Here is a 15,421-nt window from a genome sequence, read left to right on the forward strand (position 1 = left end):
CATCCAGCACCTTCACCTTTTGTCGCCTGATGCCGGGTACCACAAATCCATAGGCAGAAAAAGACCAGCATACCAAAAAGAGGATTTCAAATATTTATTGGGATCTCCATAACAAAACATGCAGTAAAAACCACCAACATTTTGGAGTCTTGCAGGTGCCCTTTTTCACAGCGGCAGAGAGCTCACCTTCAGAAAAAAGGCCTGCGGGTCTTTAAAACATTGGCGGTTTTTACTGCATGTTCTGTTATTGAGATTCCGATAAATATTTGAGATTCTATTTTTGATGTGTTGGCCATTTTTTTTGCCTAAAAATATAATAGCTGGCAGAGGAGATTCGTCCATCCGCACTATTTTTTATTTTTTTTAAATCAAATAAGTTTTTATTGTAAAGCACTTATGGTACAAACCAAACATAGGAGTAAAGTACAGTCTTACAGTAGCATTGGTTTTTACATCCAAAAGTATACAGAGAATATAGAGATACAAATAGGTTCGGTTTGAAAACTGTTGAGACATGGAAAATATCAATAAAACCAAAAAATTAAAGAAGAAAGGAGATAAGGAAAAAGAAAAAAGGAACCAAAAGTAATAACAAAAGTATCGTTCTCTCATAGACCACTCCGCATCAAGAAACAGCCGCATAGGTACCTTACATATATACTACGGCCCACAGCCCAGCACACAGTCCCATTGGTGTCTCCCTACACCCCGTACAATTACCGGATAAGGGAGAGACATAAAATTAGACCCATCCTGGAAACATGACCCTTTATGTACCTCCACATACCGGTCCTAGGACCTTCAGTTAACCCTGTAAAAGTCTGTCCTGTATAAGTTGGTGGGGAGCTAGTCCCGGGACTATCCGCACTATTTAGTGTTGATGGAAGTCATTTCTCCCATTCAGCTAAAGAAGCTTTAGAAGAGGAATCGTAATGTGGCTCTAAAGTCTAAGCTTTTTTTTACCTTGATTCATTCTATGCATTGAGGTAAAAAACTCTGAACACTTACCTGACTCCTCCACCGATCCAGCAGTGTCCCATCTGTAGCACTGCACTTCTCTTTTCCTTCCTGTTCTCACAGGAAACATAGGCATCAGCGGGAGTCATTGGCTCCTGCTGCTGTCAGTCAAATCCTGTGAGGAGGGAGAAGGGGTGTGGCTGAGCTGTGCTGTGTGTGTCTATGGATTACCACAACCCAGCTCAGGAGCACACCTGCATGGGGGTCGAAGAAGTCATAAGGGACCACTCCATGCAATGCTATTGCAAAGAGCAGGAAAGTATAACCTTTTTTTTACTTTTAAATTTAAAAAAATATAATTTACAATCACTTTAACGTGTATTCCCAGATTAAAAGTGATACTGAAGTTATAAACTATTTACATCCAGTTGTCTCACTCCTATTTGCCATCCAGGGACTTATCTTAGTGCATAATATCAGACTTCAGTTCAGTCCCTTCCTAATTTTCAGATGTCTGAAATACATTTTGTCCTGTGTCTGTTTTACATTGTATTCCTAGTAAGCGGGTTAAGCAGTACTGCACAGGCTCTCCTAATGTGTAATAATATAATGGGCTGTCCATAGATTGGTGGATTGTGGGGACAATAGGCAGCCCAATATAATTAATTCATGAATGAGCTGCCTCCACTGACTATGAATCCACTGTATACAGAATCAGGATAGAGCACATTAACTACGGGCTGATGTAAGGTCTGGTATTATGCACTTAGATATTAGCAGTAAACAAGGGGGGCTATATGTTGGGTTGCCAGCTTTTCTTCAAGTCAAACCCAAACAGTTTAACGGCGCACAGCAATCTTTTTTATGGTATAAACTATACATATATTTTGCAATTAAATGACATTTCTAATCATATGAAGTTAATCACAAGAGTTCCCCTTTATATCAGAGTCCACAGAGTTTCCCTTTTACATCGGAATCCACAGAGTTCCCCTTTTACATTTGAATCTGCAGAGTACACTGTAAGGGGAAATTCTGCAGACTCTGATGTAAGGGAGAACTCTGGGGACTCTAACATAAGGGATGCTCTGGAAACCCTGATTTAAGGGGGAACACTGAGAACTCTGATGCACAGAGAGGACTCTGATGTAAAGGGGAACACTCTGGCTTCTGGTGTAAAGAGGAACACTGAGAACTCAGATTTACCTTAGTGTACTCACACAGAGACAGGGGAGAGAAGGGGGGGACTTCAGTCACAGACATGGATGGATGGTGAGCTCACTCACCCCTTGGCAGTCAGCACCTCTCAGACAAATGTATCTGAGGCTGCTGGACTTCAAATTTCCAGTCCCCACTTTCCTTTTCTGAGGCACAGTGCTGGGGATTGGAGTGTGGACAGACACAGAGGGGTAGAGGCTGGAGGAAGAGGAGCAAATCAAGCCTTCTCTCCTGTCTTTGAGTGTATGCGGGGGGGGGGGGGAGAGAGATTGTTAGTGCTGGCTTTGAGCAGTGTGAAATTGAGTGTAACAGACACATTCAGCTTAGAAAACTGCAGCCAGCAACCCTGCTGGGAAGCCATAGTCCAGTCTGAATAATGTTTCCGGGTTTCAGAGAGTTTGAAACCCGAACTGTCCGGGTGAATCCCGGACTCCTGGCAACCCTAGTTATATGTGCTATATAAATGATTATTTTGAGTATATATATATATATATATATATATATATATATATATATATATATAGCCAAAAGAACGCAAGTACTACTTGGATGTGCATATACCTGCATAAAGCCACTGTGTATTTTGGCCTATCATTGATTTAGACAGGCTGCTGGTAGTGGGGTGTACGCTGCACCTGTGACTCCCAGGCAGAGAATCACACCCAAATGCGATATACACAGCCCTCTTGTGGCCATGTGCATGTACCCTTAAAGACAGAGACTGGATTTTCCTATTAAACCCAATAGAAAGCTTAATTAAAAACTGAATAGTGTTGTTTTACCACCATACTTTGAGAAATGCTTTTATGCTGCAAAGATTTTCTGAAAGTAATAATACAATTAAAAGAAAGTAGACCAAGCTTACATTGATAGAGCTTTGCACGACAGAGATCTGTCTGCATCTAAAATAGATTTACCGTTATTAAACACTGGAGAATAAATCCTAAGAGTGCATTACTAAAGTGCTTTAAGCAGTATTTATGGAGTAAAAATAAGTAAAGAACCATCATTTTTAATTAAAACAGCTTTTCCTTTAAAGTAAAGATATAAATGAGAATGTTCATTGCAAGAAGTAAACTTGCTGAAGGCAAATGTTATAAGCACGTAGTCAATGTGAGCTCAATGTGAATGATTCATGCTCATTAATAAACACGTTATACTACTCAAAGATATATTTATTTAATGTATACTGTATATTGGAATATGATCAAATTTCATTAAAATTTTGGTAAAGAATAGCTAAACCCAAGAACAAGAATTTAAATGATTGCATCATTGCAGCTCACCATTCCTTGGATGTGGCTGCATTCGTTTTCATTTTTCAGGCTCAGAACATTTTTATAGAAAATATAGTATCTCACAAAAGTGAGTACACCCCTCTCATTTTTGTAAATATTTGAATATATATTTTCATGTGACAACACTGAAGAAATGACACTTTGCTACAATGTAAAGTAGTGAGTGTACTTGCCGGTTCACACTACAGCAACTTGGGATCCGACTTGTCAGACCTCAAGTTGCTCCAAGTCGCTGGACATAAGAAATTCCATTGAAGTGAATGAGATGTCTTTTTTTTTTTAAGTTTTATTTATTACTTTTTTAACAGAACAAGTACATACACGACCCCAAGGGCCACACAAAAGAAACTATTTACATCTCTTCAGCATTAACTCTTCACCCCCTTCCAGAACCCCACTCAGTGAAAAAATCAACATAATAATACTAAGGCCGCCTTTTCTCAATAACAGGCAATGGTACACGCAATTATGTCAAATAATTACATACATGCTGAAGAGCCCATCACAGGTGCATACTATTATGTATCACTCAATCCGCCGCCGTGATTTCACTATTCATCCAACTGCCCCAAACCTTATCAAATTTTTGCAGTATGCCCCTGCTAATGTATGTAGCCTTTTATAAGGGTGCAGCAATGAGAGCCGTCTTAATGTACACTACTGAAGTTGCTCCGACTTCATAAAAGGTTCCTGTACTACTTCAAGGCAACTTGTACCCATATATTTCAATGGAAGTTGCCTCCAAGTCGGATCTCCATCTATACTGAAGCGACTTTACAGGAAAAAGAAAATAATTTACACAGGTACTTCCTATGTTTACCCAGGCAACCCCCTCCCTCCCACAGAGCTGATTATTCATTCTGTGATTGGCCACAGCCAAACTCGCCTGTCCTGGAGGCAACTTTAAGTCGCGTTGTAAGTTGCACAAAGTCGTGCTGAAGTTGCCTCCAAATTGCTGATATAAGTCGAGTTGCCCCTGTGTGAACCAAGCCTACAGCTTGTATAACAGTGTAAATTTGCTGTCCCCTCAAAATTACTTAACACACAGCCATTAATGTCGAAACCGCTGTCAACAAAAGTGAGTGCACTCCTAAATGAAAATGTCCAAATTGGACCCAAAGTGTTAATATTTTGTGTGGCCACCATTGTTTTCCAGCACTGGCTTAACCCTCTTGGGCATGGAGTTCACCAGAGCTTCACAGATTGCCACTGGAGTCCTCTTCCACTCCTCCATGACAACATCACGGAGCTGGTAGATGTTAGAGACCTTTTAATGAGTGTTAATGTTTAAAGTAGTTCTAAACACAAGCCTAAAAAAGCGTGTATACATTTTTAGTTTAGTATAATTTCAAAAGTTATTTTCTACTAGGATAGTCCAGATTGTACAAGAAGCTGCATACTCTTTGTAATATCGGCTACACACCCGTTATATTTTACTTGGAGGAGAACTTGCCTTTTTTTGGTGCCATAGCTTACCTTATTGGTTAGAAATAACAAATGGATTGTTTAGTCAAGTCTTTGCACTTACAAATATTGGTTACTCATATGGTTCTCTGTTTGGTGTCCTCCATAAGTAACGCTATGCTCAGCAAGAGATGACAGATTTAAATTATGGCCATAACAGTCTCAGTATTTATAGAAATGTGGTTTACTATTCTGTTACTAAAATGATTGATCTGCACCATAATGTGCCCCCAAAAATAACACACGTTTGAGGTGACTGTGTGATATGTACTCCTCTAACAAATTCAATCTGACCATCTCCAGCATCATTCAGTCAACATGTTTCATCTTCATTGATTGCTTTACTAGGTAAATCTGTCTACAGAAAGGTTCATTTTAGAGACCATCCTTTTCCATCTACAGTAGTCAACATTGCAGGTATACATTTTGCTTGTATTTTATAGCTAATAACACTAACACAACCAGTTTGTGTGTTTTTTTTCCTCCTAATATTACTTTAACACATGGTGGGGGAGAGATTTACCAAATCTGGAGCATGCAAAAACTGGTGCAACTCTGCATTGAAACCAATCAGCGTCCAGGTTTTATTGCCATTTTTTAATTGAACAAGCTGTTAGAAGATGATTGGCTACCATGTACAGCTGCAACAGATTCTGAGTATTCCAGTTTTAGGTCATTTCCCCCATAGTCTTCTTAAAAAGACTACGGATAGATGATTAGAATCTGTATGTAATGTGATGAAAAAGCATACCAGATATTCTACAGCATTAACCACCAGGGCCCCTGAGCCTCCAGTTCTTGATTCGAACTTACATGTCGTCAATCCATTGAATTGTGCGTTCAGTATCCTGTTTTAATTTTTTTAAAAACTCATAAAATATGAATCCACCCTATAATTGATCTCCTTATGTTGAACTTATTAAAATTATACTAGAGCTTTATATACTTGAGGATCAGTTTACATCAGTGCAATGGGTTTTACAAGCGCTTTAAGTGTATTTCCATTGAATATATTCTGTGTTTTCATGAAAGTGCATCAAAGATGCAGCAAGTGGAATAGCTAAAACCTAGATTTGTTTTCAAACCTAACTCATATCTTAGGTTTAGGGTTCATATTGGGTGAGATTTTTTTGAGAACATATATATTGTGCAGACGTATAGTTTTTTTTTTTAGCTAAATATTCATCTGGAATTGTTGAAGTATGGCCTTGAAAGATGTTTACCAAGAGACGTGTCAGTCCACTGTCTTTCCACCTTACATTCCAAACGATAGTATTATAGTCCCCACCCCACAAATATCGTGGACATACTTTATCCATCATAACCTGCCTTTATAAGTTTATTTTACACCCATGTCAATCCAATGTTACCACCAAAAATGGGGCTTCCTGAGGACGTAAATCACGAAACGTACGTTGCTGCCGTACCTGGTCACGTTTTATGATGCTACTTCCGGTTTCCTGGTTGTCAGCAAAGGCCGTCTGGAACGCATGCCATACACAGAGGTGTACACCAGGCCATTCCATCCACTACCTTGATCTGACAAGCCAGCAGCCCCAGTGCCGGGACAGGCACTTTTAAATGTAAGGAGTCAATCGGCTACATCTTTTGTATATTCAATAAAACGGTATTATACGATGAATGTTTTTTGCTCTCTTTTTACATCCTGCCTGAGCTTGTGAGGAGGAAGGTCCCTCTACATTCCCATGCCATATTCATGTAAGCAGGCACATTCCTGCGCAAGCGCTGTTTGACTATCTTTTTAATTAAAGAAGTCAAACTGATCTGGTAAGCAGATTGTACATTCATTTACTTTTGGGTGTCGTTTGTTCAAATCTATGGTGAAGGCATTATCCAGCTTATTTAGAAGATATCATCACTTGTTTGGAAGCTTTTTGTTGGTGGACTTTTTGCACACTTTTTATCCATAAGTGTCACTGGATTGGGACTTTATATTAATTTATTTTATCCATGTGTACATTAATTTGTGTTCACTAGGGTGATTTCAGCTATGCTACACCCAAGTTACTACTATTGGTGTTGTGTTTTTTGTGCTTTATTCAATCGAGTGTCTTGATTATTTCACTTATTGTTATTGGTGTCACGTTTTAAGATTAATTATTTTACTTGTCAAGTCACATTTCTGTTTTTTCACATATTTTCATACTACTGTTTTATTAGGTTATCAGTAGATGATGTCACCTAAACCTTATCTGTTAAGCTGGCCATAAACTACTAGATTTTCAAACAAACATTCGTAAGGATATTCGTATGGACATTTTCAATGAAATTTCGCATTAGTACATTTGATGAGGAATATCATTTAAAAGTACTTAAAAAAATGTTTTCTGGCGTAGCCCCCTTGTCCTAAACAGGGACTACTGTGCCAATTTAGTTTTGGCTGGGCTGTAGTTAGCTCAGACTGATTGTATAGTTTTTGACCTGGTTTTTCTGTAAGCTTAAGTTGGCTTCTGATTTCTCATTATCAGGTAATAGTATAAAATTTCACAAACAAAACTAAGTTATCAATATTTTAAGTTCATTGAGCCAATCCAGTAGGTCATTTATGCCACTGATGCAGCTGTAGGAGGAAATAAATATTTGAGACAGGCCGTGCACACACTCTCTTTCTCTGGGCTGAGGCCTGGGGAGGTACTACCGGGTGAATCTCTGCTGTTAGGCCCAATCGCCTGTTTTGAGGACTAAAGTGTGCTAAAGTGATCCTGAAGCTGTCTTGCCTGGTCTGGAGGGAGCTGTACCAAGGAGGACACCCATGTGAGGTCCCTTGCTGGGGAGAGCCAGGAAAAAGGCTGGTCTCTCATAAAGGCCTGGTGACGCACTTGGAGGATGCACTGAAATGTGGGGATGTGCTTACAGTGTTGCCGGATCAGCCTAAAGGTTCTGACACTGTGAGGCTGGACACTGATCTGAATCTGGAGAGTCAGTAAGCAATCCGCTATGGTATCTGCAAGAAAACTTTAAAAAGACAGAAGTAGCTGACGCCCAATATCCTTTCTTGATCCCCCTATTTCAATCATGGACTCAGCGTTGGGATAAAATGCTAGCCCACCCATGCCTCTCGAGGTGCTATCCTGCCTTTGGGGTATCAGAGGGTCTATGTCCAGGTTTTTGGGACCTCTGCTCTACCTTCCGCCCACTCAAAAGACCCCTCCTCCTGCATATGTAAAAGAAAAATTCAAAATGCGTAAACGTCCTTTTTATTCATATATATCCACTGTCAAGTCATCCTCCAGGCCCAAGTCTTTCCTTTTTGTGTACTGTGTACAAGAAGTAGTGTCCTTCTTCAGATATCTACATCACTGCCGGTGTGATGTGGGCGCTTCCTATTGGTTGTCCAATCATGAGGTCAGGTTCTAGAAGAAGACGTTAGCAATACGGGACCAACTGGGGCGGCCACATCTGCATTGCTGGATTACCAGTACTGGGCAGGATTCTTCACAGAAAAACAAGAAGTGGCCCCATGCTGGACTGCTGTGGCAAATCTGTGGGGGGGGCAGCACCACAAACAGGGTGAGTATTGCAGCAGGAGCTGCTTTTTTTTATTTAAATACCTGTACAGCAATGTATTAAAAAAAATAACCTGAACTTGGGCTATAAGGGCATAGTCATTCTACTAATGTTCTCATTGTAGGCACTGAATACTAGATTTTATAGCATTATCAATATAAAAATGGATATATTCATGGAAGGACAACTGGATGGGGTTAGAACAGATTATTCAAAGGTGAAATTGACATAACAATGTTTTTAATTTGCTATGGATAAAGCAGCAGTGGATTAACTATATGATAACGTCATGAAATTAGGTTATAGAAGATTGGTTTTCTCTTCTTACAAACTTTCAAGGTTTAAGTCGGCATGCTAAGCTCCCGTACCTGGAACTCTTTATCTGTTCTTTGCACATTTCATTGTGTTGTTGTATTTTATTGTGAATTGTATGCAACATGTACGTCTAATCCTTAATCTTCATCCATACACACACATGAATAACAATGTGCATCGGTTTATAAATTTCCTTTTGTATCACAAATTATATAGAGAACAGCCTAGTTGTACTAGTTGTGGATTGGGTGGACTAGATCATTTATCTATGTCCACTGTAGGTTTTGGATTGGAATATTCTAGAAAACCTGTTCAAACATTGTCAGGTGTAATGTAAATGGCAAAAAAATTCAACCTTTAAATGTAGGTCCAGGACTATGGAAGCCAGCAACTGTATTTGCTAATATATTACAAATGAACCCCATCTGAATACCTTAAAGCTGTATTAAACCTAAAACCAAAGTGTAATATATTGCCTTAGATGTGGTGGAAGCATTAGTTTTCTTTTTTTTGCTTTTTTCCCCTCTATTTTTACCATGTGATCTGCCCAGTAACAAAACTCCTGTATTAAAGTGCCCCCACTCTGGATGAATGAGAACAGGTGGCACAGCAAATAGCAGCAATCTGGGGGGGAGGGGGAATGGGAGTGTTAAATGTAGAGCTCTGTTGAGAGCGTTTTGCAAGACAAGCAACATTTTTAAATATACTTTGACTTGATATACAAGCGATGTCTTGATATACAAGTAGCGTTATGTCACAACTAAGTATAAAAGAGAAGAGAGGTACCTCTAAGCCCTTGTACACACAGTCGGACATTCCGTCAACCAAATCCGTCGGATTTTGTCCGACGGATCTTGTGCGAAACTGTTGCATACACACGGTCGGACAAAGTTGTCGGAAAATCCGATCTTTCAGAACGTGATGACGTAATTTCATTATGATGGGACTACGTTCAGGCTAGTAGCCAATAGCTTTGATGTAGGAATTTGATCTGAGCATGCGTGGCACTTTGTCAGATCGGAATTCTCTACACATGATCGGAGTATGTCCGATCGGAGCATTTTGTCAGAAAATATTTCCAGCAAGTTGGAAAATTTGGTCCGACGGAAACAGTCCGATGCAGACCACACACAGTCAGAATGTCCGACAAGACGCTCCGATCGGACACATTCCGTCGGAATCTCCGACCGTGTGTACAAGGGCTAAGTGTAGCAATATGATTACATTTAATGAAGGTATAACATTTATCAACTCATACAGAAAAAGGAGCCACCTTGAAACAGGAAGCCTGGGATAGCAGTCATGGCACCAGCTTAAACAGGAACATAGGAAAGGATTAGAAGATAAATAAGCTGCATACTCACTAAAGCTGCTGGTACATGGATCTACATTTTTCTGGGTCAGCAGGCACCAGCCAAATTTCAATCCATGTGTAGCTACTGCAGTTACTGATCTACAGATGGACTTTTGTTCAACCACCCTGTTGGATAACAGCATTTCCATTAGCGCTGCAGACAATAGACTGCAGCACTTATCTGTGTATTTTGACAGCAAGGGAATCTTCATGCTGTCAGAATACAATAGCGCAGCGAGGACAATTCGAGGTGATGAGGGGAGTTGGTTCAGTTTTTTTTCATTCAGCCCTCTGGCTGAACCATGTGTGACCAGCTTAACCCTTTGCCGACCAGCCGCCGTCATTATAATGCGGCATGTTGGCATGGCTGCCCAAACCGCCGTAGGTGCACGTTGGCCACCTTAGGAGCTATAGGGGGCTCTCCTCAGAGAGTCGGAACAGGGATCTGTCAATGTAAAAAGACAGATCCCTGTTCTGTCAGGGAAGTAGAGAGAGATCTGCTGTTCGTAGTGATCAGGAACATCTATTTCTCTCTACTTCCAGTCAGTCTACTCCCCACACAGTTAGAAACACCTCCCTAGGGAACATTTAACCCCTTGATCGTGCCTAGTGTTAATCCCTTCCCTTGCCAGTGACATTTATACATGCAATCAGTGGCTAGTTTTAGCTCTGAATGCTGTATAAATGTAAATGGTCCGACAAAAGTGTCCCATCTGTCCACCGCAATGTCATAGTCCTGCTAAAAATCACTGATTACCACCATTACTAGTAAAAAAAAACATTTATCAATAAAAATGCCATAAATGTATCCCCTAGTTTATAGACGCTATAACTTTTGCACAAACCAATCAATCTACGCTTACTGAGATTTTTTTACCAAAAATACGTAGAAGAATACATATCGGCTTAAACTGATGAAGACAATTTTATTTATTTTTTTTGGATTTTTATTATAGCAAAAAGTAAAAAATATAGTTTTTTTTTAAAATTCAAAATTGTTGCTCATTTTTTGTTTATATGCAAAAAATAAAAACTACAGAGGTGATCAAATACCACCAAAAGAAAGCTCTATTTGTGGGGAAAAAGGACATCAATTTAATTTGGGTACAATGTTGCACGGCCACGTAATTGTCACTTAAAGCGACGCATTGCCATATCACATAAAAATGGCTTGGTCAGGATGTGGGTAAATCCTTCCAGGGCTGAAGTGGTTAAAGCCCCATACACACGGACCGAACATCATCTGAAATCAGCCGATACAGTAGATACTGGCTAACATTCGTCCCGTATGTACAGGTCCCTGTTTGACAGAAGTCAATCTCTCGGCCGGCTTCTGTCAAACGAGCTTGCTGGAAAACCAGCAGCCAATCGTCATTTGATCTTCTGCGAGGAGATTGATGTACTAACATCATAACATTAGTACATGACCTCCTTGCGAGCTCCTCAGCTCGCTGGGCTGAAAAAAAAAAAAGCTTACCGTGTGTACCAGGCCTAAAGCAATATTAAGGTGTTTGTTTTTTTTTGTTCAAAAATAACAAACATGTTATACTTACCTGCTCTGTGCAGTGGTTTTGCACAGAGCAGCCCCTATCCTCTTCTCGGGTCCCTCACATGCGCTCTGGGCCACTCCCTCCCGCTGAGTGCCCCCACAGCAAGCAGCTTGCTATGGGAGGCACCCGAGCCGCTGCTCTGTGTCCATTCAGACCCGGAGCTGTGGCTTGGCCCCTTCACCTCTCTCTCCTAATTGGCTCACTGACTTTGATTAACAGCAGTGGGAGCCAATGGCACCCTGTTGTTATCTCAGCCAATAAGTAGAGAGAGTCCTGGCTTGCCTTGACTTTCCTGCATTGCTAGAGTTGTTTTTTATTTTTTTGGGAGAGTGCATGTGATCAACACAGAGCCAATCAGCACTGTCCAGACAGATGGTCAGTGCAGAATGAAAACTCCTCCTACAAGCCTAAGCAGACAGTCATAGAAGTCACAAGACTGCTATATACTGCTGATAAGAAAAGGTATTTAGCAGTTTATATTTACTAAAACTATTGCATTTCCATGTTCTGTGTACTGTGGGAGACCAAATATAGTGAATGCAGGGTCCTGGGTTTAGTAACACTTTAAATCAGCTGAGATTTTAATATCAATTTAACTCATCATAATTATCTCTCGTTAGCTACATTTCCCCCTATACTTACAGTACATATACAGCCGTTTTCTTTTAGAGACAATAATGATAGAACTTATCTTGCTTTCAGTTATTGAGTGTCTAAAAAGAGAAGTTCCAAAATGATTAATAAATAGATAAATGATTTATAGCTTTAATATACAGTATACAGTACAGCTGAAAATATAAATAATGGTTTATTTGTATCTGTCTTAAAATAAAAAAATAGAAAAATGACAAGTTGTATATTAGAAATGAAGAAAATGTAGCCAGGCACATTTTTTACCACAAGCCCTGCAATATTGTAGTTATCTGTCTGTGTACGTTCTTTATTGCCACCTGAGGCAACGCAATAGACAGGCTGTGTCAGCGAAGAGTTAAAAGTGCAGAATAAGCCCATCTACAGGCTTTCCTTGCTAGATTAACTTCAAATGTAACCTTCACTAGGTGATGCTGCAGAGAGCCAACTGTTTGTGGCCAGATAGCGGCATACATTCTCTCGGCAATAATGAACACTTGAAAAGACTTCACTTTTGGTATTAGTTACATGTAATTTTCCTTCTCTGGAGATTAAGGGCTAAAAAATTCTTCTTGACATGCTATTGGCCTCCAGGCCAGACATCACCTGATAACCTTTATATTTTCTTTAATAAGCTGAGAATGCATGCTGCGAGAGTGATGGATTGTGCGGGGTGCCATGTGATTGCAACATTGTGAACTGCTCTGCATTGTATGCTGCATTTTCCATACCCGTAAAGATTTTCCAATTTGCCCGTTCATAATGAAAACAGTCTACTTCTAGATTAGTGTTTTCTAGTTTGGCTTTCAAACACTTTCTCTAAATGACATTCAGTAATGACCTGAGTTGATTTTAGTTTAGAAATGTGCTAGTGGCACAGGATGAAACGCACTCTATTTTGTGCAAAAATGGAAGCCCTGAATCAGGAAAACTTTAGCAAATTTGACATTTTATGGAGATCATGGATTACACATTGCCTACCAACAGGCTTTGAAGAACGGGTACTTTTACCATGGCGGAAGTGGAACTGCACATTCTTACCCATACCCTTTTGGGGGTAGCCTTACCTTCGAGGACTCATCCTCCTCTCCTCCTTTTCCTTCCAGTCTTTTCTTAATCTTTTCTATGTTTTCTACCTCCCCTTTTTTGAGTTACCTTTTTGAATGAGAAATGTGCTAGTGGATGGTATAATTACACCCCTGCACAGTTTTAATTAAAGCTTAACGTAACACTAAATGATATCTCTATTCTCCAAAATTAACCCATATACATCCATAGCTCCCAACTGTCCCTGATTTTGAGGGATTGTCCCTGATTTGGAACAACATCCCTCTGTCCCTCTTTCCTCCTCATTTGTCCCTCACTTTGGTCGAAGTATAAACAATTTGTACTTTTATCCATCCTTTCATGAGATTTATATGGCATTAGCACATAGCATAGCCTTGATTAGAACTGATTTTTGTCTGCTAATAGTCAAGTAACACATATAGGTTTTGTCCCTCTCTGAGCTTGTGACTGGCCAGTGAAAGGAAAAGCAGCAGACTAATGAGCTTATTTCAATGCAATCTTGCTTTCTCCTCCTATTAGCATGCTTCTTTTTTAGCACATGAGCACTGCAGCACACACGGGCTGCTTCTCACCATTGTACTAGCACTGAAAGGTGCTGTTAAGTCAAATTTATTTCTTGCATTAAAGCGATATTAAAGAGGAAGTAAACCCTGATGTGTTTACTTCCTCTTTCATTCCCTGCATAGGTAAAGCATAATGGACTACTATGCATCTCATAGTAGTCCATTATGTGTCACTTACCTGACACAGGAGCCAGCAAAGTCACCGCTGTCCCCTGTAGTCCGGCGCATCCATCTTCACGGTGGGTCTTGCTGCTCCGCCGCTGTCATTCGGTGAAGCCATGATGACGTCACTCCAGCGCATGCGCACGGGAGCCGCCACTCGCGGCACATCACCGTTGACCGCGGTGCGCTCAGCCTTAATCTAGGCTTACCTGTTGGTCAAAGTTGGTTGTAAGGGTTTACAACCACTTTAAAGAAAATCTTTTTTATTATTAAAGTAAAAAGGAGGTTATACCTACCTTCTCTGTGCATTGATATTGCACAGAGGTTGTCCCTTCACCTTCACTTTGGTGGTCTGCTGGTGCTCTCCCCTCTTTCTTATGAGTGCCCCCCCATAGCAAATGGCACCCATGCAGGCAAACTCCCAATCCAGGCTGTGTGCATCCAAAGACACACAAACTGCAGCTCAATCATGCCCCCGCTCCATCCTAATAGAATTTGACTGACAGTAGCATGAGCCAATGGCTGCTGATAGATCCTTATTACTTTTTCTTACTTGCTGTATATGTTTTTCTGAAAGGCTACTTTGCTTCCAAACCACAAAACTGCATTACGAGGCAGATTAGGTAGTTGTAGACTTAATCTGACAACAACAGACCTAGGACTCTCTTGTGTTACAAGGCATACCTATCAAGCAGCTGGGATGGTCTAAACGGTTTTACAAGGGCAGCATCTGCGTATGTAAACGGTCCCTCTGAAATTACTTATGTTCTTTCCTTTACAATCTTAACTTCTAGTTGATTGCAGAAAAGATCCCTTTTTTACTCGTCTTAAAACCAAATAACATTTATTATTGTGTGGAGTGACAGATGTGAACCTGGAAGTGAATGGAATAGTCATCATTTATTTTTATGGGTTGTGTGAAATATTTACCAAATCAAAGAAAGTTCTTTTTAGAATGACACATCTCAAAAATCAGGACCTGTAATATTTTATGTATTCTTACTGTGCAGATGGTAAAAAGAAAATGTGTAGAAAGTATATTTTTGGCTTTAAGTATATCTTTACTTGCCATTCATTGATCCTTCCTTGGCAGCCAGATCATTTTGTCCATTCTCTGGTAGGGACTTTACGTCATGCAATTTGGATTTGTAGCTTAGAAGATGAGATGACCTTTTCCATAGATTTTGCCGAGGGAAGAAAGTCTCCTCCTAGATGATTTAACACCATACAGTTTATTGGCAGCTAGTAAAATAACAGATGTCATTCCGGAGAGCCACAATTAAATCCAAAGAGAAAATACAATATACATTTCAT

The 15,421-nt window shown here is 40.0% G+C and overlaps 1 protein-coding gene across 11 annotated transcripts in view; it reads left to right on the forward strand.

Annotated features, from left to right (window-relative positions):
• LOC143987408 (sodium/calcium exchanger 1) overlaps window positions 1–15,421 on the forward strand; it is a 688,674-nt gene that overhangs the window by 586,320 nt on the left and 86,933 nt on the right. For 7 of the 11 annotated variants that reach the window (XM_077486095.1, XM_077486100.1, XM_077486099.1 and 4 more), the window contains one exon: window positions 5,286–5,354. The exons of the other annotated variants lie outside the window; for them this stretch is intronic. In XM_077486095.1, coding sequence (XP_077342221.1) covers window positions 5,286–5,354 — 69 coding nt within the window. The remainder of the gene's footprint in view (window positions 1–5,285; window positions 5,355–15,421) is intronic. 11 annotated transcript variants of the gene reach the window in all.

Source organism: Lithobates pipiens, unplaced genomic scaffold (assembly GCF_037356315.1).
Source record: "Lithobates pipiens isolate NorthernLeopardFrog02 unplaced genomic scaffold, aLitPip1_a1.2 Scaffold_18, whole genome shotgun sequence".
Lineage (NCBI taxonomy): Eukaryota > Metazoa > Chordata > Amphibia > Anura > Ranidae > Lithobates > Lithobates pipiens.